This window comes from Rhinopithecus roxellana, chromosome 16, assembly GCF_007565055.1.
Source record: "Rhinopithecus roxellana isolate Shanxi Qingling chromosome 16, ASM756505v1, whole genome shotgun sequence".
Lineage (NCBI taxonomy): Eukaryota > Metazoa > Chordata > Mammalia > Primates > Cercopithecidae > Rhinopithecus > Rhinopithecus roxellana.
The window spans coordinates 8847864-8869443 of record NC_044564.1 but is presented as its reverse complement, the minus strand read 5'-3'; the positions used below and the strand labels follow the sequence as shown (position 1 = coordinate 8869443).

The 21580-nt window shown below is 53.9% G+C and overlaps 1 protein-coding gene across 1 annotated transcript; it reads right to left on the bottom strand.

Moving 5' to 3' along the window:
• Positions 1-18937: 18937 nt before the first annotated feature.
• On the bottom strand, positions 18938-21580 carry NRARP (NOTCH regulated ankyrin repeat protein). Its single transcript, XM_010378304.2, has one exon. The coding sequence runs from the start codon at positions 21226-21228 to the stop codon at positions 20884-20886; it is 345 nt and encodes a 114-aa protein (XP_010376606.2). The 5' UTR covers positions 21229-21580; the 3' UTR covers positions 18938-20883.

Sequence of the window (21580 nt, the reverse complement as noted above, 5' to 3'; positions counted from 1 at the left end):
TAAGCAGAGGTCCTGCGGGTCCCCGGAGGGTGTCCTGTTCTCTCCCCCACCCCGCATCCGTTCTCGCTCTGGTGGTTGGTGTCTGTGGTCCGGGGCGAGGGCCGCCTAGTGGAACCGGGGATTCAGGCCGCTTGAAAGTCTAGGATCTCTGGGCGGATGGCAGCGGCTCCCCCGATCTCGGCACGCAGGTCTTGGGCCCAGGGCGGGATCGCTGGCGAGAGGGCTGCCCCGTTCTGCCCAGAGGGTCCTGAGGACTCCCGCTGCTCCTGGAGTCTCGGGGAGGAGTCCGGCTCCACGGGGTGGGGGTGGGGGCTACCAGGAAACCTTTGCCTCTTGGGGTTGTGCAGGACCCGCTAGCCAGCGCTGGGAGCCAGGGCTGAGTTCAGCCCAGCTCTGTCCACCCCAACCTCAGGGCTAGGGGAAGGAGCTGGGGGAAGGAGCCCCACCTCCCCCAGGCAAGTATCTGTGCCAGGAGCCCACGCAGAGGGACACCCAGCTCTGGTCTGGCTTTCATGTTGGCTTCAAGGTGGTAAGAGAGAGAGCTGCGGAGTGGGGGTGTGTTTGCCAGTTCCTGCATCCCAGGCAGGGCTCCCAGGACTGTCACCTCCCCTTCCCACAGAGCACCCACCTGGAGGTGTCACCTGCCTTCAAGCGTCGGCCATTCATCCACCTGTCAGTCAGCAACACCCACTGAGCATCCACTGTATCAAAAGATTCAGACGTAAGGGGAAATTTTCATTCTCTTTTCTTTCTGTCTTTCCTTCTTTCTTTCTTTCTTCCTTCCTTTCTTTCTTTCTTTCTTTCTTTCTTTCTTTCTTTCTTTCTTTCTTTCTTTCTTTCTTTCTTTCTTTCTTTCTTTCTTTCTTTCTTCTTTCCTTCTTCTTTCTTTCTTTCTTTCTCTTTCTTTCTTTTCTTTCTCTTTTCTTTCTTTCTTCCTTTCTCTCTCTTTCTTTCTTTTCTTTTTCTTTCTTCCTTCCTTTCTCTTTCCCTTCCTTCCTTCCTTCCTTCCTTCCTTCCTTCCTTCCTTCCTTCCTTCCTTCCTTCCTTCCTTCCTTTGTCTCTCTCTCTCTCTCTCTCTCCCCCTCCCTCCCTTCCTTCCTTTCTTTTCTTTTTCTTTTTTATTTTTTTTGACATGGAGTTTTGCTCTTGTTGCCCAGGCTGGAGTGCAATGACACCATCTTGGCTCACTGCAACCTCCGCCTCCCGGGTGCAAGCGATTCTCCTGCCTCAGCCTCCTGAGTAGCTGGGATTACAGGCGCCCACCACCACGCCCGGGTAATTTTTTGTGTTGTTGGTAGAGACGGGGATTCACTGTGTTGGCCAGGCTACTCACGATCTCCTGACCTCATGATCTGCCCGCTTCAGCCTCCCAAAGTGCTGGGATTACAAGCGTGAGCCACCGCACCCGGCCTCTTTTTATTTATTTCTAAAATATTACATTGAGTCCAATTTCTGTGCTTAAGAAGAATGTACACCGAGTGCTGGGGTGGGGCTGGTTATAAATGAGGCCACAAATCATGCTTGTTAATAAATAGTGTGGTTCGAATCTGACGACCTACTGTTTGATTTGTTTCTTGTTTGCTTGGTCTGTTAATAATTGAGGATGCTGAAATCTTTCCCTAATTGTAGATTTATGGTAGATTTATCCATTTCTCTCTAAGCTTCTATTTAAATAGGACATACTTACCGAGAGTTTTGTTTTTTGTTTGGTTTTGAGAAACTGAATGGGGACGTGGTGTGGACCTGGAGGCTGATGGAAGGATTGGAGCTCACATGCAGTCTGCAGCTCAAACATCCGGGCTTTCCAGGAAATCCATAAATAACTAAAAGAGTATTTTCTGGCCGGGCGCGGTGGCTCAAGCCTGTAATCCCAGCACTTTGGGAGGCCAAGAGGGGTGGATCATGAGGTCGGGAGATCGAGACCATCCTGGCTAACCTGGTGAAACCCCGTCTCTACTAAAAAATACAAAAAACTAGCCGGGCGACGTGGCGGGCGCCTGTAGTCCCAGCTACTCCAGAGGCTGAGGCAGGAGAATGGAGTAAACCCAGGAGGCGGAGCTTGCAGTGAGCTGAGATCCGGCCACTGCACTCCAGCCTGGGCGACAGAGCGAGACTCTGTCTCAAAAAAAAAAAAAAAAGAATATTTTCTTTAATTGCCCTGGACAGGTGCTAAGGGCAGATGACCCAGTCTGGACATGTGGGAAGCTGCCAGCTAACCAGATGGTCCCAAATGTCATAGCGGCTCTCCCTCATATGTGCAGAAATCGTTTCTGTGCAGTTGTCTCTGAGTTATTCTTTGACATCTGCCGTGTATTGTCATGTAGTAACCCTCGTGATCTGTGTGTGCACATCATAGTGGCTTTTTTTTTTTTTTTTTTTGAGACGGAGTCTCGCTCTGTCTCTCAGGCTGGAGTGTAGTGGCCGGATCTCAGCTCACTACAAGCTCCACCGCCCGGGTTTACACCATTCTCCTGCCTCAGCCTCCCGAGTAGCTGGGACAACAGGTGCCCGCCACCTCGCCTGGATAGTTTTTTGTATTTTTTAGTAGAGATAGGGTTTCACTGTGTTAGCCAGGGTGGTCTCGATCTCCTGACCTCATGATCCACCCCTCTTGGCCTCCCAAAGTGCTGGGATTACAGGCTTGAGCCACCACTCCCGGCCGGCTTTTTTTTTTTTTTTTTTTTTGAGACAAGGTCTCGCTCGCTCTGTCACCTAGGCTGGTGTGCAGTGGTGTGATCTCCACTCACTGCAGCCTCCACCTCCTGGGTTCAGGTAATTCTCCTGCCTCAGTCTCCTGAGTAGCTAGGATTACAGATGCCCACCACCACACCCAGCCAATTTTTTTTTTTTTTTTTTTTTTTTTGAGACAGAGTCTTGCTCTGTCGCCCAGGCTGGAATGCAATGGCGTGATTGTGGCTCACTACAGCCTCAACCTCCTGTGCTCAAGCGATTCTCCCACCTCAGCCTTCCAAAGTGCTGGGATTCCAGGCAGAAGCCACAGTGCCCGGCCCTTCTCTGCATTTTCTTGTTCTTCTTTCTCTTTTTTTGAAACAATCTCTCTCTTGTGGCCCAGGCTGGAGTTCAGTGGCGCTGATCTCAGCTCACGGCAATGTCCGCCTCCTGGGTTCAAGTGATTCTCCTGCTTCAGCCTCCTGAGTAGCTGGGATTACAGGTGCCCGCCACCATGCCCACCTAATTTTTGTATTTTTAGTAGAGATGAAGTTTCACCATGTTAATCAGGCTGGTCTTGCACTCCTGACCTCAAGTGATCCACCCACCTCTGCCTCCCAAAGTGCTGGGATTCCAGGCATGAGCTGCTGTGCCCGGGCGTTCTCTGCATTTTTCAAGGTCAGCAACACTGCATCCTTCCGACCACAGCCAGGAAGAGTTTTCCGCTTTTAAGGACCCATGTGACTAGATCTGTCCACCTGGGCCAGGCGCAGTGGCTCACGCTTGTAATCCCAGCACTTTGGGAGGCCGAGGCGGGTGGATCACCTGAGGTCAGGAGTTCAAGACCAGCCTGGCCAGCATGGTGGAACCCTGTCTCTACTAAAAATACAAACATCAGCTGGATGTGGTGTCGAGTGCCTGTAGTCCCAGCTACTCAGGGGGCTGAGGCAGAAGAATTGCTTGAACCCAGGAGGTGAAGGCTGCAGTGAGCCAAGACCGTGTGACTGCACTCCATCCTGGACGATAGAGTGAAACTCCATCTCAAAAAAGATAAAATAAATGAATACATGTGTCCACCTGGAAAATACCAGATTATCTTCCCATCCAGGGTCCACACTCTTACCTACATTTGCAAAGTCCCTGAGTCAGTTTTGGTAATTTGTGTCTTTCTTGGAACTTCTAGGAATTTGTCCGTTTCATCTAAATTGTCTAATTTTATTGATTTTTTTTTTTTTTTTTTTTTGAGACAGAGTCTTGCTCTATCACCCAGGCTGGAGTGCAGGGGCTCGATCTTGGCTCACCACAACCTCTGCCTCCTGGGTTCAAGGGATTCTCCTGCCTCAGCCTCCCTAGTAGCTGAGATTACAGGCGTGAGCCACCGCACCCAACCAATTTTTGTATTTTTAGTAGAGACGGGATTTCACCATGTTGGCCAGGCTGGTCTCGAACTCCTGAGATCAAGCGATCCTCTTACCTCAGCCTCTCAAAGTGCTGGGATTGCAAGCATGTGCCACCACGCCCGGCTAACTTTGTATTTTTAGTAGAGATGGGGTTTCACCATGTGGGTCAGGCTGGTCTTGATCTCCTGACCTTGTGATCTGCCCGCCTTGGCCTCCCAAAGTGCTGGGATTACAGATGTGAGCCACCGCGCCCCACCTGGGACAAGGTCTTTGACTGTGTGGAGCTGGTGATGGATGCACTACAAGGAGCAGCTCCTGCCGTGTGGGCCTTCGTGAACTGAAGCCCTCAGAGCCTCCAGCAGGTGTCAGCGCAGCTCAGGGAGAGATGCCCACTCAGCACCGCCCACACTGCAGCCACAGCACTCACAAGTGATGGAGACTCATGTCCAGGACCTCGTGGAGTTTCTGGAGGCTGGAAAGGGAATGGGATGGAAGGCGCCCCAGCACGTGGCCATTATGCTCCCGCCGCAATAGCATATTTTTACTGTGTTTTTTCTGTTCCCATTGCCTGGGAGTGTGAGCCGGCGATTTCTGCCCTTCTGCCTCTGAGGATGAGTGTAGAGCATCGTAGCTTTTCTTTTCTTTCTTTTTTTTTTTTTTTCTAAATGGAGTTTTGCTCTTGTTGCCCAGGCTGGAGTGCAGTGGTGTGATCTCAGCTCACTGCAACCTCTGCCTCCCATGTTCAATCGATGCTTCTGCTTCAGCCTCCCAAGTAGCTTACCTGGCTAACTTTTGTAGTTTTAGTAGAGACAGGGTTTCATCATGTTGCCCAGGCTGGTCTCGAACTCTTGACCTCAGGTGATCCGTTTGCGTTGGCCTCCCAAAGTGCTGGGATTACAGGTGTGAGCCACCAAGCCCAGCCTCTTTTCCTTTTTTTAATTTTTATTTTTTTGAGGCAGGATCTTACTCTGTCGCCCAGGCTGGAGTACGGTGGTACAGTTATAGCTCACTGCAGCCTTGACCTCCTGGGCTCAAGTGATCCTCCCAGCTTAGCATCGGGAGCAGCCGGGACCACAGGTGTGCACCACCATGCTTGGTTAATTTTTATTTTTTTTATAGAAATGGGGCTTTGCCACATTGCCCAGGCTGGTCTCCAACTCCTGAGCTCAAATGATCCACTCACCTTGGCCTCCCAAATTGCTGGGATTACAGGCGTGAGCCACCGCCCCCAGCCACCCAGTGCTTTTCAAGGCTGCAATGAGTACCGTGGATCAGGATGCAGTGTGACTGGTGTCCTTACAAGAAGAGAACATTTGGACAGAGATGGACAGTAAGGCACCGCATAACAATGTTTTGGTTCACGATGACTGCATGTATGGCAGTAGCCCCGTAAGATTTTTTTTTTTTTTTTTTTTGACACTGTGTCTCGATCTGTCGCCCAGGCTGGAGTTCAGTGACACAATCTCGGCTCACTGCAAGCTCCGCCTCCTGGGTTCACGCCATTCTCCTGCCTCAGCCTGCCGAGTAGCTGGGACTACAGGTGCCCGCCACCACGCCTGACTAATTTTTTTATTTTTAATAGAGACGGGGTTTCACCATGTTAGCCAGGATGGGCTCAATCTCCTGACCTCATGATCCGCCCACCTCGGCCTCCCAAAGTGCTAGGATTATGAGCTTGAGCCGTTGCTCCCGCCGTAATAGCATATTTTTACTGTGTTTTTTCTGTTCCTTTCTTTTTCTTCCTTTTTTTTTTTTTTTTTTTTTGATACAGAGTCTCGCTGTCTTGCCCAGGCTGGAGTGCAGTGGTGCAATCTCTGCTTATTGCAAGCTCCACCTCCCGGGTTCACGCCATTCTCCTACCTCAGCCTCCCAAGTAGCTGGGACTACAGGTACCTGCCACCATGCCTGGCTAATTATTTTTGTATTTTTAGTAGAGACAGGGTTTCACCATGTTAGCCACAATGGTCTTGATCTCCTGACCTTGTGATCTTCCCACCTCGGCCTCCCAAAGTCCTGGGACTACAGGTGTGAGCCACCGCGCCCGGCCTATTGTATCTTTTCTACGTTTACCTGTGTCTAGACACACAAATACTTAGCGCTATGTCAAAGTTGCCTATAGTGTGCAGTACAGCATCGTGCTGCGCAGGTGTGTAGCTCGGGAGTACCAGGCCGTGCATGCAGGCTGGGTGTGTAGCAGGCTGTACCCTCCAGGTGTGTGCCAGCACGTGCCGTGATTTTCACCCAACAGGGAGATCATCTAACCATGCAGTTCTCAGAATTCGGGCCCATCCGCAAGTGACATGTACCCATATATGGGTGCATGTAGGGACGGTGACGCGAAGACCTGGGAGAAGATGGCCACCAGCGCTGTGAGACACTAGTCTCAGTCACCCACGCCGCCCACTCTATGTGCTTTGTCTCGGCAGCCCCAGCAAAGCAGCAGGTGCACATGCCTTGGAGTGGAATCCGGGTCTGGCTCTGAGGGCAAGGCCGTCTCCCAGGTGGCTGTGCTCAGTCCAGCCTCAGCCCTGGTGCTGCCGGAGCCGCTTCCCTCCACACACACCAGCCCTGCCATCGTCAGCGGCACCGCACTGTGGTTGGAATTTGTACTTCTTGGGTTAATTCTTGTGAAGTACCTGTGTGACCAGACCCAGGTTTGGCTGTTGCTGCTCTAAAGTCAGACGTAAGAGACAAGGGTTGGTGGGAGGAAAAGCAGCTTTAATTGGAGAGCCAGGCTGGACATGGTGGTGTGCGCCTGTGGTTCTAGCCACTCAGGAGGCTGAGGTGGGAGAATTGCTTGAGTCCAGGAGGTTGAGGCTGCAGTGAGCTGAGATCGCACCACTGCACTCCAGCCTGGGGGACAGAGCAAGACTCTGTCTTAAAAAAACAAAAAAGGGAGCTGAGCGCAGTGGCTCACACCTGTAATCCCAACACTTTGGGAGGGCGAGGCAGGAGGATCACGAGGTCAGGAGATCGAGACCATCCTGGCTAACATGGTGAAACCCTGTCTCTATTAAAAATAAAAAAATTAGCTGGGCGTGGTGGCAGGCACCTGTAGTCCCAGCTACTCAGGAGGCTGAGGCAGGAGAATGGCAGGAACCCAGGAGGCGGAGCTTGCAGTGAGCCGAGATTGTGCCACTGCACTCCAGCCTGGGTGACAGAGCGAGACTTAAATAAATAAATAAATAAATAAATAAATAAATAAATAAAATTAAATTAAAATAAAAATAAAAGGAAAGAAAAAAAAATTGGAGAGCCAGCAAACCGAGAAGATGGAGACCTGGAGACCTAGTGTTCTGAAGCAGTATCTTACATTTTCCATGCTGGCAGGAGGGTTTTCATGGGACAGGGGATGTGGAGAAACTACGTGCAGGGCTTGGGATCAAGAGGGGACCAAGGACCACACACATCTGGGTGCCAGTGAGGGTCGGAGGGGACCGAGGACCAAGGACCACACACATCTGGGTGCCAGCGAGGGTCTGAGGGGACTGAGGACAACACACATCTGGGTGCCAGTGAGGGTCTGAGGAGGCTGTGGCCACTTCTCTGTCCTTGGTCAGGTCACAGTAGTGCTTCTGTAAATCTTTAACAAAACCTAGTTAGTGGGTTCTTTTTTTTCTTTTTCTTTTTTTTTTTTTTTTTGAGGCAGGGTCTCACTCTGTTGCCAGGCTGGAGTGCAGTGGAGCGATGTTGGCTCACTGCAATCTCCGCCTCTGAGATTCAATCGATTCTCATGCCTCAGCCTCCCGAGTAGCTGGGTTTACAGGCGCACGCCATCATACCCAGCTAATTTTTGTATTTTTAGTGTAGACAGTGTTTCTCCATGTTGTCCAGGCTGGTCTTGAATGCCTGACCTCAGGTGACCCACCCACCTTGGCCTCCCAAAGCACTGGGATTACAGGCGTGAGCCACTGTGCCTGGCCTGGTATTTCTATTTTTGTTTTAACAATAAGTTAAAAACCCTTTTTGGCTGGGCATGTATATTTATATACACATATATATTATACATATACATATACATATATATTTTTTGAGACAGGGTCTCTCTCTGTTGCCCAGACAGGAATGCAGTGGTGCAATCATGGCTCACTGCAGCCTCAACCTCCTGGGCTCAAGCCATCCTACCACCTCAGCCTCCCAAGTGGATGGGACCACAGGTGTGTGCCACCACGTCTGGCTAGTTTTTAAAAATTGTTTTAGAGACGAGTTCTCACTATGTTGCCCAGGCTGATCTCAAACAGCTGGGCTCAAGCAAGCCTCCTGCCTCTTCCTCCCAAAGCACTGGGATTACAGGCGTGAGCCACCACGCCTGGCTTTAAGTAGAATTCTTATGATTAGTAACCTCAAATTTTAGTGATGAAGATCCTTCTTTCTTTTCTTTTTTTGGCAACATCTTAATTTAAGCATACCCCGATAAGTGATCAAGATATTTATTTATTTATTTATTTTTATGTATGTATGTATTTATTTATTTGAGATGGAGTCTTGCTTTGTTGCCCAGGCTGGAGTGCAGTGGCGCCATCTCGGCTCATTGCAACCTCTGCCTCCCGGCTTCAAGCAATTTTCCTGCCTCAACCTCCCGAGTGGCTGGGATGACAGGCATCTGCCACCACACCCAGCTAATTTTTGTATTTTTAGTAGAGATAGGATTTCACCATGTTGGTCAGGCTGATCTTGAACTCCTGACTTTGTGATTTGTGGGGAAGAGAAAGAGAGATCAGACTGTTACTGTGTCTATATAGAAAGAAGTAGACATAAGAGACTCCATTTTGTTCCGTATTTGAGATGCTGTTAATCTGTAACCCTACCCCCAACCCTCTCCTTGCAAGAAACATGGGCTGTGGTGACTCAAGGTTTAAGGGATTTTGGGCTGTGCAGGGTGTGCTTTGTTAAACAAGTGCCTGAAGGCCGTATGTCTGTTAAAAGTCCTCACCATTCTGTTAATCTCAAGTACCCAGGGACACATACACTGCAGAAGGTCGCAGGGACCTCTGTCTAGGAAAGCTAGGTATTGTCCAAGGTTTCTCCCCATGTGATAGTCTGAAATATGGCCTCGTGGGAAGGGAAAGACCTGATCGTCCCCCAGCCTGACACCCGTGAAGGGTCGGTGCTGAGGAGGACTAGTATAAGACGAAAGAAGGCCTCTGGGCAGTTGAGACAGAGAAAAGCATCTGTCTCCTGCCCATCCCTGGGCAATGGAACATCTCGGTGTAAAACCTGATTATATGTTCTATTTACTGAGATAGGAGAAAACCGCCTTAGGGCTGAAGGTGCTGACGTGCTAGGCAATGCTGCTCTTTATGCACTAAAAAGGTTTATGGAGATGTTTGCATATGCATATCAAGGCATAGTACTTTTCCTTAAACTTATTTTTTTTCTTTTTTGAGACGGAGTCTCGCTCTGTCGCCCAGGCTAGAGTGCAGTGGCCGGATCTCAGCTCACTGCAAGCTCCGCCTCCCGGGTTCACGCCATTCTCCTGCCTCAGCCTCCCGAGTAGCTGGGACCACAGGTGCCCACCACCTCGCCTGGCTAGTTTTTTGTATTTTTTTAATAGAGACGGGGTTTCACCGTGTTAGCCAGGAGGGTCTCGATCTCCTGACCTCGTGATCTGCCCGTCTTGGCCTCCCAAAGTGCTGGGATTACAGGCTTGAGCCACCGCGCCCGGCCCTTCCTTAAACTTATTAATGTCACAGAGATCTTTATTCATATGTCTTTCTGCTGACCTTCTCGCTGCTATGACCCTATTATCCTGCCACTTCCCTTTTTCTAAAAGATGGTAAAACGTAATTATCAATAATACTGAGGGAACTCAGAGACCGGTGCCAGCATGGGTCCTCTGTATGCTGGGTCCCGGTCCCCTGGGCCCAGTTTTTCTTTCTCTATACTTTGTTTCTATGTCTCATTTCTTTTCTCAAGTCTCTCGTTCCACCTAACGAGAAACACCTACAGGTGTGGAGGGGCAGGCCACCCCTTCAGTGATTACCCTGCCTCAGGCTCCCAAAGTGCTGGGATTACAGGCGAGGACCACCGTGCCCGGCCTGATATTTCTGTTTTTATTTTAACAATAAGTTAAAAACCATTTTTGGCTGGGCACGGTGGCTCACGCCTGTAATCCCAGCACTTTGGGAGGCCAAGGCGGGCAAATCATGAGGTCAGGAGTTAAAGACCAGCCTGGCCAACATAGTGAAACCCTGTCTCTACCAAAAATACAAAAATTAACCAGGTGTGGCGGCACACACCTGTAATCCCAGCTACTTGGGAGACTGAGGCAGGAGAATCGCTTGAACCCAGGAGGCAGAGGCTGCAACATTGCACTCTAGCCTGGGTCACAGAGCAAGAGTCCGTCTCAAAAAAAAAAAAATTTTTTTTTTTTTATTTACCAAAGATTATAAAATTCATGTGAACCTAATAGGTATTTGGACTTATGAGTATCCATTTACTTATAGGCCAATTTGGTAGCATGCTACATACAACATATAACAATACCTGTACATATACATAAACACATTTAAACATGTATACATATACATACACAAAGATCCAAACCTTTTTTAAATTTTTTATTTTTTTGAGACGGAGGCTGGTTCTGTTGCCCAGTCTGGAGTGCAGTGGCATGATCTCAGCTCACTGCAACCTCTGTCTCCCAGGTTCAAGTGATTGTCCTGCCTCAGCCTCCTGAGTAGCTGGGACTACAGGCACATCTGGCTAATTTTTGTATTTTTAGTAGAGACAGAGTTTCACCAAGTTGGCCAGGCTGGTCTTGAACTCCTGACCTCAGATGATCCTCCCGCCTCGGCCTCCCAAAGTGCTGGGATTACAGGCGTGAACCACCATGCCTGGCCTTTTTTTTTTTTTGTCTGAGACAGAGTCTCGCTGTGTTGCCCAGACTGGAGTGCAGTGGCGTGATTTTGGCTCACCACAACCTCTGCCTCCAGGTTCAAGTGATTCTCCTGCCTCAGCCTCCGGAGTAGCTGGGATTACAGGTATGCGCCACCACGCCTGGCTAATTCTGTATTTTTAGTAGATACAGGGTTTCTCCATGTTGGTCAGGCTGGTCTGGAACTCCCAACCTCAGGCGATCCACCCGCCTCAGCCTCCCAAAGTTCTGGGATTACAGGCGTGAGCCTCTGCGCCAGGCCTAGTTTTTGTGTTTTTAGTAGAGAATGGGTTTCACCATGTTGGCCAAGCTAGTCTTGAACTGCTGACCTCAAGTGATATGCCTGCCTCAGCCTCCCAAAGTGCTGAGATTACAGGTGTAATCCACCATGCCAGGCCTGTTCTTTATTTTCAAGATTATTATTATTATTTTGAGATGGAGTTTTTTTGCTCTTGTCACCCAGGCTGGAGTGCAGTGGTGCAATCTCGGCTCACTGCAACTTCCGCCTCCAGGGTTCAAGCAATTCTCTTGCCTCAGCCTCCCAAGTAGCTGGATTAACCATGCCTGGCTAATTTTTGTATTTTTGGTAGAGATGGGGTTTCAGCATGCTGGCGAGGCTAGTCTTGAACTCCTGACCTCAGGTGATCCACCCACCTTGTCCTCCCAAAGTGCTGGGATCACAGGCATCAGCCACTGCACTCGGCCTATTTTCAAGATTATTTTGTTTATTTTTATTTATTTATTTATTTTTTTGAGACGGAGTCTCCTTCTGTGGCCCGGGCTGGAGTGCAGTGGCCGGATCTCAGCTGCAAGCTCCGCCTCCCAGGTTCACGCCATTCTCCTGCTTCAGCCTCCCGAGTAGCTGGGACTACAGGCGCCCGCCACCTCGCCCGGCTAGTTTTTTGTATTTTTTTTAGTAGAGATGGGGTTTCACCATGTTAGCCAGGATGGTCTCGATCTCCTGACCTTGTGATCCACCCGCCTCGGCCTCCCAAAGTGCTGGGATTACAGGCTTGAGCCACCGCGCCCGGCCTTGTTTATTTTTTTGACATTTGTGTTTCCAAATGAATTTTGAAAATCATCTAGCCAATTGACATGGAAGGCCTGCTGGATTTTGATTGTGATTGCACTGAATCTGTAGGTGAATCTGGGGAGCACTTATAACACTATGGTCTTCTAGGCAGTGAACATGATACATCTCTCTTTTCACTTAGATTTAAAGAAGAATTTCTCGGCTGCGCGCGGTGACTCATGCCTGTAATCCCAGCACTTTGAGAGGCCGAGGTGGGAGGATCAGGAGTTCATGAAATGGAGACCATCCCGGCTAACACGGTGAAACCCCGCCTCTGCTAAAAATACAAAAATTAACCAGGCGTGGTGGCTAATTAGCCAGACTGTGCCTGCAGTCCCAGCTACTCGGGAGGCTGAGGCAGGAGAATGGCGTGAACCCGGGAGGCGGAACTTGCAGTGAGCCGAGATCACACCACTGCACTCCAGCCTGGGTGACAGAGCGACACTCCATCTCAAAAAAAAAAAAAAAGCTGTGTGTTGTGGTGGTGGGCGCCTGTAGTCTCAGCTACTCAGGAGGCTGAGGCAGGAGAATCTCTTGAACCTGAGAGGCGGAGGTTCCAGTGACCTGAGATCAGGCCACTGCACTCCAGCTTGGGTGACAGAGCGAGACTCCATTTCAAAAAAAAAAAAAAAGTTTTTAGCAACGTTCTATAGTTTTCATTGGAGAGATCTTTCATTACACATCTTTCATTAAATTTTTTGTTAAGCATTTTATGTTTTGTCATGCTATTTTAGTGGTATTTTCTGAATGCTGACAGGATATCGAATCACAATTGACTTTTGTGCATTGACTTTGCGCCCTACAAGGCTCCGACATTCACATATTCATCCTAGCAAAGTTCCCGGTATGCAGCTCATTCCTCTCTCCTCTGGCAGAGAGGCCCCAGATCTCAGGCCTGGCCTGCGGTGGGAAGAGCCTTGCACCTGGCACTGCCGGGTCTGCAAACCTTCGAAGTTGGATTTCCAGTCCCTGGGCTCAGTGCCTGGGAGAGGGGATGGACTACCAGGGAACATGGTGGGGCCCATGCTGGGGACACAAGAGCTGGCGGAGATTCCAGGAGGGTGTCCTCGTGACAGCAGTTCCTTTCCGGAGGAGGATGACTCTGCCAACTGAAAAACCACCCGTGACCATGAGGCTGTATTTATGGCGCACCAGCCAGATTTTACGAGTTCAAAAAATGAAAAACAAAAATAAAAATGAAAAGAGGCTACACCTTGCAGAAGTTACGGAAACACCAACTACACTGACAAATCTTAACAGCATGGGGACGAGTCTCAGAGCAGGACACAAGAAGCGTGTGCCACGTGATGCCTGTACAGAAAGCTCTGGAACAGGCGCCGCGAATCCACGGTGCTAGAAGTCAGGTCGACGGTGATGTGGGGCAGGAGGAATCGACTGGGATGGGCCGGGAGAACTTTCTTGGCTTTAATAATATCTTTTATATAATTGTGATTGTGGTGTGGGTTACTTGGGTGTAAACATCTACCAAGACTTGCCACACCCTCAAGGGATGCGTTTTATTGCATGTAAATTACACCACCTTAGCATTGATGTTTAGGAATGTGAATGATAAACCTAACGATTTTCTTACTGTCTGGAATCGAATGAAAAGAAACAGCCCATAAAGAGTCCAGAGGCGAAGACTTGAGAAGGGGCACTTTATTGACAAAGTAACCTTGGGAGTTGAAAGAGCTGGGTTACTTATTACTTTCTTCAAGATAAGGGAGCAGGGACCTCGCCATGCCCTCCGAAGAACCAGGAACCAGGATCCCGCCGAGGCAAAGGCTGATCCCGGGCACTTCAGCGCTGTGCTGCGTTACACGGGGCGAGACCCTGCCCGCAGTGCTTCCTGGGCCATTAGGTCAGAAAATTTAATTTCCTGATGGCCACATAGGCTCGTGGGACATTGTATTGTTCAGCTAATCTATAAAATAATGTTTATTTTTAACTGAGCTGTGTTTATCACACTCATCACTGCAGAGACTGTGAGTGCATGGCTTGGGAATTTTGGCAGCAAGTCCATGTGACAACATGGCCAGGATGTTGACGCCACCGAGGGCGGCACAGCCTGCCACCCACCCAGCCCCCCCCCCCCCCCCCCCCCCCCCCGCCACATCGCTAGGTCTTCTTCCTCCATGGCTTCGTTTTAAGCGGGCACATTTCACAGATTAAAGACTACATTTCCCAGCCTCCCTTGCAGTGAGGTAGGTCGTGTGACTACGTTGTAGCCAATGGGATGTGAGCAGCTGTGGCAACGCAACTCTTGGGAGGCATCATTGAAGAAGAGGTCCCTGCCTCTTTTCTGCGGGCTGGAGTGCAGGTGTGATGGCTGGATCTGGGCTGCCATTTTGAGCCATGTGAACAAAAGGCCCATCCATGAAGTCTGGGGAGCCCTGGGCCACCCACCCCAGCTTCAATGGGCTGCGAAATTCACTGTGTCTTGACACCACTACTATTTCAGTTTTGTCATTTCTCTTTGGAAAGTTTATGGGATATTTTGGGTTTCATTCCTTTGTGGGTTGTTTGCGGGCCCGCAGATGGCAGTGGGGACCTAGTGAGGAGCTCACAGACCTGCGGAGAGTTTTATCCATTTAAACACATAGCGGATGTAAACCAGGTCTCCAGGCTCCATCTCCGAGCACGCAAGTGTCTGAACACAGTTCTGTTCCTGTGCCTCCAGCACAGCCACTTCCGTGAGAAGAGTGCGGCGGGGAAGCCAGGACGAGTCTGGAATTTCAGCGCCGGCCTCCTCTGCTGAGGCACCATGGCCAATGTAGCGGCACCTACGGCCCAGAGGGCCCGGCTCCCGGCGGTCCTGAGGGAGGGCCCCGGGTCCTGCTCCCACCCGAAGTGTGACATGTGGGTGGCCGCGTCCACAGGGTCCTGCTGACTATCTACTTACTCGTTGCGGCCCCAGGGCCTCCCCTTCCCATCGGACCGCGTGGAGAATAGCACACCATTGCCAACTGCCTGTTAAGGACTATGAAGGGGTCACTTTTCCAGACCCTAGTCTGGGGGTCCTTCTGCGGGCTGCAGAAGCCAAGAGTCGCTAAGGGGTACCTGCCACTTCCTCTGCCCCAGGGCGCCCTTGACCTCCGGGCATTGGGGCCCGGCTCACCACAGCCTCCCACCCCGCTCCTCTCTGGAGCCAGCAAAGCCCACATGGCCCCGCCATCGGCCCCGGCGCCCGCCCTGCCTGCCTGCCTGCCTCCCTGGGGCCGAGGCGCGGGCAGGAAGACTCGGGGCCCGCGGGGGTCCGGGGCAGGGCGGACTCCGGGGAGTACGCGCGGGAGCGCGGCCGGGCCCGAGGCGCAGTGCGGACGGCGGCCACAGGGCGGCAGCACCGCCGCGGCGCCTCCGAGGCTCGGGGACCCGGGGGCTCCGGCCCTTGCGCCCGGGCGAAGTCGGTGGGAGTCCCGGGCGCACCCCCTCCCCTGCCGCGCATGCCCCCCGCGGGCCGGGCCGGGGCGGGCGGGGTCTCCGGCGAGGTCAGCGCTGGGTCGGAGTCCCCTCCCCACCTGCGCCAGGCGCACTCGAGCCCCACGCGCGGCTGCGTATGGTGGGCGGGGAGGGGCCCCCTGAACTAGCCGCGCGTCCCAGGCCGCGAACCCAGCGCCGGGGCGAGTGGGTGCGCGGCACTGCGAGCCGGCTGCGCCCCTCGGCCCGGCCCTCGACTCTGCCCTCGCCTCTCGCTGCGCGGGCGCTTTCCGGGTGCGCAGGCGCCCCGCCCCCACCGTCCCCACCGTCCCCGCCCGGCGCGCTGGGGACCGGAATGGCCTGGCTGGTTTTGAATGCAGAGATAGGGCTTTGTGAGCGGCCGCCCCCACCCCCACACGCCCCCCACGGCCCGGCTCCCTCCCCCCGCACCCCGGCCCCAGCCCCCCGCCCTCATTAGCATAGCAGCTGCTCGCCGAGCCGGACGGCGCGGAGGAAAGGGCAGAGGCCTCGGGAATGAATGGGGGCCGCGGCTTTGGAGGGGCGAGAGAAGAAAGACCGACAGACGGACGCGCGGAGGACGGTCGGAAGAATGCGCCGGACGGGTGTTGGGGGTTTCCAACGGGGGGAGCGGCTCCGAGCGGTGGAGCCTGAGTGTGCGGGGGTGGGTGGAGGGCGGCCTCCCGGGGACCCCAAGCCCTGGAGGGTCTGCACTGGAGGCCCCGGAAGGAACAGTTGCGGACGTTCCCAGACCTTCCACAGCCCCCTCCCGTGGCCTGAGCCCTCGCATCCCGGCCTCAGGCTTCGTTCCCCAGCTGTCCCTGGCGCGGGGCCTCCTTTCCCGTCCTTCAAGGCCCAGGTGGACGCTGCCTCCTCCCCGCAGGCTCAAGGAGCTTCAGGGGCAGCTGGCCTTCCCGAAGTTGGAGGCTCTGTGCGCCCAGTGTTCTCGTGTCCACGACACCTCTGTCCCAATCTGTACTGAGCTACGAGGACTTTGGGGGACAGACCCCAGCGGGCAGCTCCTTCCCGCTCTTCCTTCCCCGCACCCCGTCTCCCTGGCTTCTAAGTCCTGTCCACCCTCCTCTGGCCTGCTGTGTCCTGGCTCCCACGCCTGCTGGCTTCAGACATCCCTCTTTCTAGCTGACCATCTTCCTGCATTTCCTGGTCTTTCCGTGGCGTCTGTTCCAACGTCAGCGCTTCCTGCCTTCAGCCAGGGTCAGATCAGAGACAGACAGTTGGACGGGAGCCCAGCAGTCCTGGCAGGGGATGTGGGGCAGGCCCTGACCTTGCTGGGACTGTCTCCTTTCTCTCAGGGGTTCCCAGGGACCCAGCCCCCACCTGGCAGCCCCTCCACCCTGGCTCTCCTCCGTGCCTCTCGGCTGGACCCCTCACCTGGCCTCCAAGGCACACCTGCAGATCTGGGAGGCCAGGGCTGACAGTGTAGGCTGGGCCCCCCCGCCCCCCCACCATCTTTCTCACCCTGGTCACAAAGGGGCCTGCCTGGGGAGGGGTGTTGGAGACTCCCCAGTAACTCTGCCATAGGCCAGTAACCCACCATACCTGCTAATACCCACCAATACCCTGCTGCAGTAAGTGATCTGCTGAACACAGAGGCCCTGGAAGAAGTGTGGGCACAGGCCACTGAACTCGGGAGGGAAACAGGCATCAGAGACACACAGCAGCATTGACCTGGCCATATCCAGAGACCAGGGACTTCCTCCTCTTTGCCTGTACCCCAGAGCTGCTCCCCTCCCCTTGTGGCCAGGGAGGCCCACTCTTGGTGCACAGGTGGCCAGCCTCCCCCTCCACTGAGCTGCTCATTCTAGGAATGTGCTACCCAGGGCTCCCTAACAAGGACAAGCCTGTGGGCCTAAACGTGGGCCGTGTTCAGCGTCCCCAGACCGCCCTCCTGGGCTCTCGACACCTGGACCCTCCCAGCTGAGATTTCATTCATAGATCTGACCCTAAGTTTTAGAGTGTGTGTCTGCCTGCTCCCTAGGGCTGTGCCTGGCAAGGAAGGTCATCGAGGCTGTCCCCAGCCATCCGGGGTGGTCAGTGCCCCAGTGGCACCTGGGGAGGAAGCAGACCCCCCCCTGGGCTCCACCCTCTCAGCCCTCCTCTCCTCAGCTGCCCACGGAACTGCCTGGGCAGGCTTCCTTTTGTTCCTGCTGGAGAGAAAAGCAGCACAAGGCCTTTCTCAGTCAAATGTATCTTTCAGAAGAGAGAATTTAAGGGAGCTGCAAAGAGTACCCTGGGGTGGCAGCCATGTGCCTGGGAGGCCCCTGTTGCCAGGCCAGGCCTCTCCACAGTGGGAGAACTTCCCGGATATTGTAGGGGTAGCAACTGGCTGGGACCCCACCCACCTGCAGGCTAATGCCCGTAACAAATGTTACCTTTGTTTTTCAGACCCTGGGTGGGGAAGTGTGGCATGGTCCAGCATACCCCTGGCCATCACTGGGGCTGCCTGACCTCATCCTCTGGTTACCCCAATCATGTCCAGGTTCTTGTGGCCACTGTCCTTTCCAATGGCTGGGCATCCCTGGGCTGACCCAGGGCAAGACTTCCCAAAGCCTGCTTCAGGGAGCTGGCCGTCTCCCAGGCTGATTCTGCAGGATAGGAAATGCGTAACCGACGGAAAACGCGCCTGGAAAACCAAGGGTAAACAGGGCAGCAGTGCAGAGTAGGAAGGCGGAGGCGTGGGGAAAGTTTGTGGGAAGTGCAGCCCTTCTGGGGACACGGTTGAGGGAAGCAGATTCCCCTTATATTCCGCGGAGGGGTTTGAAAAGTTGTTACCTTGTAACTCCAGGTCTTTACCCTTCTCCAAGTTCTCTCTGCTGGCTGCTCTTGCTGGGGGAGGGCGTGCTCCCTTGCAGCCCTGTACAGCGCCCCCAGGGCCCCAAGGGCATCTCAGGAGTGGGCCAAGAGTTTCTGCTCCTTTCTCTCCGGTGCTGGCAACAGTCATCCTGCTCTGCTCTCCTCTCTTGCGAATGGGGGTGCCCAGCCCCGACGCTCCTCTAACTCAGGGTCTGTGCTCTTTGGGGTGTTTGACTCCAGGCCTGTGTGGACCTCCAGAGCTCCCAGGTGCCTCCAGGGGACTTTCTACTTGCCAGGAGTGAGCAGCTATATTTTCCCCCAATTTACAAGATACTCCTTCTGTGCAGCAGGCACCCTCCAGCATGACCCCCTAGGGGGTAGGAGTGGGCAGGGCTTCAGGCCAAACTGTCCTCTCTGGCAGAGGTCTCAGCCGCTCTGCTGGGGAACGGAGCAGAGGCTGTGACGCCAGCTCTGGGCACTCTGGAGGCGCTGGGTCCTCATGAGTCCTGTGTGCAGCCAGGTTGGGCTTGGCCGTCGCATGGGGCTGGGAGCGAGTTTACTAGGCTCTGTCTTCAGGCAAATACAAGCCAAGCATTGTGCACCCAGCACCCACAGCCTAACCCTCGTCCCCAAAGAGGGTGTTCTGCAACTTGTGCCAAAGCCAAGAAGGACCAACAAACTTTTTTTTTTAATATAAAAAGATCAATGAAAAATTTATTTATAAATTTTTCACGCTGGGCTACAAGTCAATATCGTACACTCAGAAATGTGCTGCACAAACTTTATCCAGTTAGAAGTGATCATCCCGTGACCCACACACAGCTTCGATATAAGCCTAGAAAGTCTTAACATTAATTAACATAATTAAAAAGGTATTTGCATCTAGAAAAAATATACAGAAGAACTCCTTGTGGAGTAATCTGTGCCTCCATTTCAATGTCTGCTTGTTTCACTGACATTATCAATATATTCTTCTCACACAAAGTTTTATAAAAAGCCACGGAGGGCTGCCCGAATGGGACCAGCCACGCACAAAGGGCCTCCACCCACCTGTGTCCTCAAGTGCTCCCCATTTCTGCACGAAGGGTCAGCAGCACTTCCATGAAGGGGAAACCTCATTTAAATTTGAATAATTCAGCCTCCCTTTTATTTCTCAGGATCAAAACAACAAGGGGTGTGGGGCTGCATAGAAAACTGGAGCCACAGAAACCAGGAAGGGCGCCTTTCAGGACAGAAAGTGACGCAGGAGAACCTCCCCGGGCCCAGGTCTCGACGCGACCCCTCCCCCACGGCAGGATTTCGGATTCGAATGGAGTCCTCGAAGCTCTGGGAGGCTAAAAAGGGGCAAAACAGTCCTTCAATTCACTCAGCCATTAGCACGAGAGATTCACAGTCTTATAGGTATTTTATAAAAATATAAATATGGATACACTCTGTTGCCTTCACAACGCTGGATACATCCCCCTTTAAAATTGGGTTTATAACCAAGATTCAAAAAATACACCTAAAACTTGGCTTAAAATATGTTAATATTTTATATTCTGTCATAAATGTTATGACATTTAATTGTGGCAAATCCATTTACTTTTTTTAAAAAAGTGTGCAACCGTTAACTATGATAGAACGCACTAGAAAAGGTAACGAACCTTCACCCCCGTGTTCCCGCCACCCTCGAGCGCCAGCGAGCTTCCAGGATCCTGGGGAAACTGCAAAACAAGCCGGTTTGGGGGATGGTGGCCTCATCCAGGAGGGGCGGGAGAGAGAGGCCCTGGGGCTCCCAAAACTCACGGATTTGAGGGAGAGGGAGAGGAAGGGAGGTGGAACAGAACGGGGGGGGGGTAGTAGACGCGGGGAGAAGGGAAGGGGGAGGGACAGCACGGGAACACCATCAGGCTGGGCGGTATTTTCAGTGCAACCAAGAAATGGTAGACTCAAGTTTTTAGTTTTAAGACTAGAAAAAAATGCATTACTCCCCCCCATAACCACACTGATCACGCACAGTGTTTTCCAAACAAAAAAAAACCAGGCGCACAAACTCCACCCACAAATGTACACACACAAGATAAATAGTTTAGAACACCAAGAACAGCGAACAGCAGAGCGTCTCCTCGGCCGTGCGCCAGCAGCGCGGACCGCGGACCTCGGGGCTGCTCCTCGGCGGCAGCCGGCATCCGCGCGTCCCGGGCCGGCGGGCGGGTCCTGCAGGCGGCGGCGGGGCGCTCCGAGTCCGCCTTCGGCCCCCGCCGCCTGCCTTTCACCTTCGGGAGAAAACATTTTGCGCAGAGGATCCGGTATCTCGGGATTCCGAACTTGCTGGTTGCGAGACTCAAATTTCAAAAGGGGCTGGAGCCCGCGCCCCGCCCCCACCCGCGAGGCGGCAGGCGGGCGGGGGCCGTGGGAAGCTGCTCCGGCCCGGCCGGACCCGGCTTGGCCGCGGGGAGGCGCTCGGCCGGCGGGGCTGCCGGACCCCGGGGCCGGGACGCACGCGCCGTATTCGCCGTGGCCGCGGGCCTTCTGGCGGGGCCTGTGAACCGGGGGCGCACCGAGGTAGTTGGCGGGAAGGTACAGCAGAGACGACGCGGGCGCAGGGCCGGGGTCCGGGGTCCCGGCGAGCATCACCGGCCGCTGGCCGCGTACTTGGCCTTGGTGATGAGATATAGCACGATGTCCTGGTGGCCGCCGAATGCGGCGATGTGCAGCGCGCTCCAGCCGTCGCGGTTGGCCAGGCGGATGTCGGCGCCGAACTTGACCAGCAGCTTCACGAGCTCCAGGTTGCCGTCGATGACCGACTGGTGCAGCGCCGTCTGGCCCTCAGGCCCGAACGAGTTCACGTTGAACTCGCAGTTGGTCATGTTCTGCAGTAGCGACTGCAGTTCCTGCGTGTTGCCCTTGCGCACAGCCTCCTGGAAGATGCGCTGCGTCTGAGGCGCGGAGCAGGTGGACAGCTCGGCCTGGCTCATGCTGCCGCCGGGCGCGGGCCGCGGGCCGGGCCGGGGCTCAGCGCGGGCGGCGGCGGCTGCGGCGCGGGCCCCCGGCTGTCTCGGGGCGCGCCTCGGCGCATGGAGGGCGCGGCGTCCCCGGGCCCCGCACGCCGCCTCTGGGCGCTCCGGGCGCTCGGGGCCGGGGGTCGCCGCCGCGGGGACCCCGCCGCATCCAGCCGCGCCCGGGTGGGCGACGGGGGCGCGCGCTCGGCTCGCGGGGGCCGGGCCCGGCCGGGGACGGCGGCGCCGCGAGGTCCCGGTCCCTGCTTGGTTCGGCTGCGGCTCCCACGCGGTTCCCAGGCGCCTCCCCACGCGCCGCAGCACTTGCTCG